The sequence below is a fragment of the Cherax quadricarinatus genome, unplaced genomic scaffold (assembly GCF_038502225.1).
Source record: "Cherax quadricarinatus isolate ZL_2023a unplaced genomic scaffold, ASM3850222v1 Contig56, whole genome shotgun sequence".
Lineage (NCBI taxonomy): Eukaryota > Metazoa > Arthropoda > Malacostraca > Decapoda > Parastacidae > Cherax > Cherax quadricarinatus.
In genome coordinates this window covers 95,434-101,433 of record NW_027195082.1, presented here as the reverse complement: position 1 = coordinate 101,433, position 6,000 = coordinate 95,434, and the positions used below count along the sequence as shown (strand labels likewise).

Genomic DNA, 6,000 nt, shown 5'->3' with positions numbered 1-6,000 from the left:
GGATACCAAGATGGTAGGTATCATGAACATAGCAGCTACCATGGAGGTTGTTACCATGATGGTAGGTATCATGAATGTAGCAGCTACCATGATTTTACGTAAGATGATACTAGCTATCAGTAGTTACTGTGATGGTAGACATGTTGAATAGAGCAGTTACCATAATGGCAGCTATTATCAATATAACAGATACCGTGAAGACAGCTACCATAATGGTATTTATCATGAAGATAACGGCTACCACGAAGGTAATTACCATAATGGTAGCTATTTTGAATATAGCAGCTACCATGATTGTAGCTATCATAAATAAAACAGCTACCATGATGGTAGCGATCATGAATGCTATCATAAAGGTAATTCCCATGGTCATAGATATCATGAATGAAGGCGTTACCATGATGGTAGCTGTTATGAATATATAATTATATTATAATCATGGGGGAGCGCTAAGCCCGTAGGAACATACAGCGCCTGTGGGGGGGATGGAAGGTATTCAGGCTTAATTCAGGGAACTGGAGCACAGATCTAATTCCCTGGATCAAGAGCCCCTCATCAGCGTCAAGAAAAATCCCATGAGGGAGATTATGAATATAATAGCTACCATGAGGGTAGTTACCATAATGGCAGCTATCATTAATATCATTAATGGTAGCTACCATGAATATAGCTGCTACCATGCGATAATGGTAGCCACCATGAATACAGCTGCTACAATGCGATGATGGTAGCTACCATGAATACAGCTGCTACCATTAAGAGGATAGTAACACAAGTAACACAGACACTTACATTAATAAGCGACAGTTGAGTGTTGTCTTAGCCAGGGTGGCCAGTCGGTGATACTGTTGTTGTGTGATGCTGACGCTGGTCTCTACTGACATAATCTTCATCTTAACACTGTGGTGATGCAGGTGATGAATCATGTCTTGGATGCCCACCTCTGTTACTGTGCTGTTGTTACACGTGATCTCCCGGTACCTGTTGATAATGACACAACTGTTGTTGTCTGTTGATGATCTACAACATTACCACCAAAACTGTTGCAAGCACAACCATCTATGCTGCAATCACAGCCATCTATGCTGCAACCACCACCATCATTGCTGCAACTACTATCACTGCTGCAACCACCACCATCACTGTAGCAACCACCACCACTACTATTGCAACCACCACAACCAGCATCACTGCTGCAACCAGCACCATCACTGCGGCAACCACCACCACCACTGTTGCAACCACCACAACCACTATCACTGCTGCAACCACGAAAACCACTGCAGCAACCACCACAGCCACCATAACTGCTGCAACCACCACCATCACTGTTGCAACAACAACCACCATCACTGCTGCAACCACCACAATCTCTGCTACAACCACCACCATCACTGCTGCAACCACCACAATCACTGCTGCAACAACCACAGTCACCATCACTGCTGCAACCGACACAACCACCATCACTGCAACAACCACCACAACCATCACTACTGCAACCACCACAACCACCACCATTGCAGCAGCCACCACCACCACTGTTCCAACCAAAACAACCACCATCACTGCTGCAACCACCACCATAACTGCTGAAACCACCACAACCACCTTCACTACTGCAACCACCACAACAACTACCACTGTTGCAAAGAGAACCTCCACCATCACTGCTGCAACCACTACCATCACTGCTGCAACCACCACCATCACTGCTGCAACCACCACCATCACTGCTGCAACCACTACCACAACAATCAGTCAGGAATCTCACCATCAATACTGAAAGTAACACAATAACAACAGTGATGGACTCACCCTTCTGGTGGCTGTAGCTCCTGGACCATCTCAGTTACCCTCCTGGTGGTTGTAGCTCCTGGACCACTTCACTCACAATACAAGAACAACAGTGATGGACTCACCATCCTGGTGGTTGTAGCTCCTGGACCACTTCACTCACAATACAAGAACAACAGTGATGGACTCACCATCCTGGTGATTGTAGCTCCTGGACCACCTCACTCACAACACAAGAACAACAATGAAGCACTCACCCTCGTGGTGGTTGTAGTTCCTGGACCACCTCACAACACAAGAACAACAGTGATGGACTCACTCTCCTGGTGGTTGTAGCTCCTGGACCACCTCACACACACCACACACACACAGTGGAGTGGAGCAGTCACTCGCGATTGAACTCGTGATTGGCGGTAGTTTCTGACTGTACTATAGGGAATAGAGTGTGGGATATAGGCATGTGCAAGCATAAGAAGGCATATAATCACTTAAACCCCGCAAAAATGAAATATAAGTGATCACATAAGTAAAAACATAGATAATAGTGCCAAGTATTAAGTGCCGGCCTTGATCAAGGAAGGGGAATCGGTTGTGTACCAGGCCTAAATAGTGGTGCCACGCATTACATAGTGGAGTATTTGAAGAATTAGTGCGACTCAAGACTAGGGAGATACGATGTGTCAATAAATACAGTGAGTGCAGTGGAAAAGTTGGATGAGGTTGTGACTACAGTGCCTACTGGAAGGTAGTAAAAAAAATTTACCGAGAAGCATCAAGCATCTTCGACTACGTGGGACCCAGGTACTGGACGACGGACAACGTGACCACTCCACTGTCAGCTGCACGTAATATTCACCTAGTTGAGTTGCATGGGGTCAACAGTATCAGTCTCTAGCTGGAAATTGGAGGTTACTCTCCTGGAGCTATCAGAAATAGAATAAGCAGCATTTACTAGCATTTAATAGAATTTACTGAGGTGTAGGAGAGTAAAGCAGTTAATGAGAGGTAGCTAGTGTGGACACGCGGCTCCCCACACAGGCACACACACACATACATACACACACAGTAGGTGAGGCCTAGAGTTACAGAATTGAACATAATTTTAAGCACACAAGACAGTGCACAGTGGGAACCAAGCGATTCGGTACATATATAGTACCATACATGGATAATAAGGACTCTCTTACATAAACACACACACACACACACGCACAGGAACAAGTGATCAGGCACTTGTAAAAGCTGTAGTACACAAGCGCACACACATACATACACAGGATTTCACACATTCTTGTAAACTGACCTGACAACCCTCCCTTCCTCTAACATTCCACTATCCCTCTCTCTCTCTCTCTCTCTCTCTCTCTCTCTCTCTCTCTCTCTCTCTCTCTCTCTCTCTCTCTCTCTACCTATCTCCTTACCCATCTCTCCCACTACCTATCTCTCTCTCTACCTATCTGTCTCTCTACCTATCTTTCTCTCTACCTATCTCTCTCTCTACCTATCTCTCTCTCCCCTCTCACACCTCTCCCCTCTAACATCTCCCCCCTCTAACATCTCTCCCCATCTAACATCTCTCCCCCTCTCATTATCTCTCCCCTCTCCCATTTCCCATCTCTCTCTCTCCCCTCCTCCCCTCTCCCCCTCTCTCTTTCTTTCCATCTCCCCTCTCTCTCCCCCTCTTCTCTCTCTCTCCTCTCTCTCTTCCATCTCCCCCCTCTCTCCCCCTTCTCCCCTGTCTCTCCCCATGTCTCTTCCCTCTCTTTGCCCCTCTCTCTCTCCCCTTTCTTCTCTCTCTCTCTCTCTCTCTCTCTCTCTCTCTCTCTCTCTCTCTCTCTCTCTCTCTCTCTCTCTCTCTCTCTCTCTCTCTCTCTCCCCTCTTTTCCCTTCTCACTCTCCCCCTCTCTCTCCTTCTACCTTTCCCTTATCTCTCTCTCTCTCTCAGTGGAGAGAGCAGTGGAAAAAGATGGTTCTGGTAGGGAGGAGTGGATGGAAGAGCAGTGGAAAAGGATGGTTCTGGTAGGGAGGAGTGGATGGAGGAGCAGTGGAAAAGGATAGAACAAGAGTGGGAGAGAAATTAGGAGAGCTTTCTGAAAAAATGGAGACAGAGCTTCCTGTGAAATTAGAAAAGAAGTTGGAGAAGGAGAAGAAGAATTGGGAGGCACAAGTCAAAACTGCAGTAGCCAGTTACAGGGGCATTGACCAAAGAAGACACAACATATGAAGCTGAGAGGCCGAGCAGGAAGGAAGGAGATATGAATTATGCTAAGGTCATATCAGCCTGCCAAGAAGGGCCAAGGAGTGAAAGAGGAGAACAGCTGGGTGCAGATGGAGAGGGAGATAGGTCAAATGCTGAGGCACAACCATGCTACCAAGAGCCACTGGAAAAAATCAAGGGAGAAAATGACCACGTGCAGACAGGAACCAGAGTCACAGAGGGAGAGGCAATGGGAGGAGGAAATGGCAAAATCAGTATTTATCCATGGGCTTCAGGAGTGAGAGGAATGGACACACACTGAAAGATGGCAAGTGGAAACAAAGGAGACCGAGAACATCATCACAAAAATAGGTGAAGAAGACATGGATGAGATTGTACATTTTCAGAGAATAGGGGGTACTTGAAGGGGAGACAACGACCAATCAAGCTAATTCTTAGGGCAGAAACAGTGCAGAACAGGATCCTCCAAGAGAAAAAATGGTTGAAGTACTCGGCAGAGTACAAGAGGGTGTTCCTAGACAGAGACAGAACACAAACAGAATGACAGCAGCTGAGGGAGAGGACAAAAAAGCAAAAGGAGCTAGGAAAGGAGACAAGGACGGAGCCAGCAGAGGTCAATCAAAGCAGGACAGAGCAGCAAGGGCAAGCACACACACAACCATCCTCAGAACCCCTCAACCTATCACACCATCCCAACACAAACTACAATCCATACTCACGGCCTCCACCCAACACCCAGATATAGAATCCCATAGTACACTACCAGGTCTCCCACCCTCACAGACCCCCAACCCACAGTGCTGGAGAGGAAACTGAAGGTATGGTACACAAACACAAATGGAATAACAAATAAGTGGGAGGAGTGGCACAAAAGAGTCAAAGAGACATCACCAGACATTATAGCCCTCACAGAAACCAAGCTTACAGGTATGATAACAGATGTCATCTTTCCAACAGGGTACCAGATCCTGAGGAAAGACAGAGAGGAAGAGGGGGATGGAGGAGTGGCACTGCTGATCAAAAACCGATGGAATTTTGATGAGCTGGAGAGAGGAGACAGCAGAGAAACAAGCGATTACATAGCGGGAACGCTTCACTCTGGAGGTCCCAAAGTAGTAATTGCAGTGATGTATAACCTACCACAGAACAGCAGGAGGCCAAGGGAAGAGTATGATGAGAGCAGTAGAGTGATGGTTGATACACTGGCTGCAGTGGCCAGAAGAGTTCATGCATGGGGCAAAGCTCCTGATCATGGGTGACTTTAACCACAAGGAAATCGATTGGGAGAACTTGGAGCCACATGGGGGCCAAGATACATGGAGGGTTAAGATGATGGAGGTGCTACTGGAAAACTTCATGTACCAACACGTAAGGGACACTACAAGAGAGAGAGGAGAGGATGAACCAGCGAGACTGGACCTAGTATTCACCTTGAGTAGTGCAGATATTGAGGACATCACATATGAAACACCCCTTGGGGCCAGCGATCATGTGGTTTTAACGCTTCGAATACACAGTAGAGCTACAAGTGGAGGGGGAAGCAGGAAGGCCAGGGCAAATTAAGCCAAACTACAATAAAGGGGACTACATGGGAATGAGGAACTTCCTGAACAGGGTTCAGTGGGACAGAGAACTGGCAGGGAAGCCAGTTAATGAGATGATGGAATATGTAACAACAATGTGCTAGGAGGCTGAGGAGAGGTTTGTACCCAAGGGTAACAGGAATAATGAAAAGGCCAGGATGAGCCCATGGTTCACCCAAAGGTGCAGGGAGGCTAAAACCAAGTGTGCTAGGAATGAAAGAAATATAGAAGGCAAAGGACCCAGGAGAATAAGGAGAGCAGTCATAGAGCCAGAAAAAAATATGCACAGATAACAAGGGAGGCCCAACGACAATATAAAAACGACATAGCAGCGAAAACCAAATCTGACCCGAAGCAGTTATACAGCCACATCAGGAGGAAAACAACAGCCTAGGACCAGGT

At 46.8% G+C, this 6,000-nt stretch overlaps 1 protein-coding gene across 1 annotated transcript in view; it reads right to left on the bottom strand.

The window, feature by feature from the left end:
- Positions 1 to 788: 788 nt before the first annotated feature.
- The window catches only part of LOC128703852 (uncharacterized), a 76,631-nt gene continuing 71,419 nt past the window's right edge, over positions 789 to 6,000 (bottom strand). The window contains exon 4 of the mRNA XM_070079953.1: positions 789 to 981. Within this exon, the coding sequence (XP_069936054.1) occupies positions 789 to 981 (193 nt within the window). The remainder of the gene's footprint in view (positions 982 to 6,000) is intronic.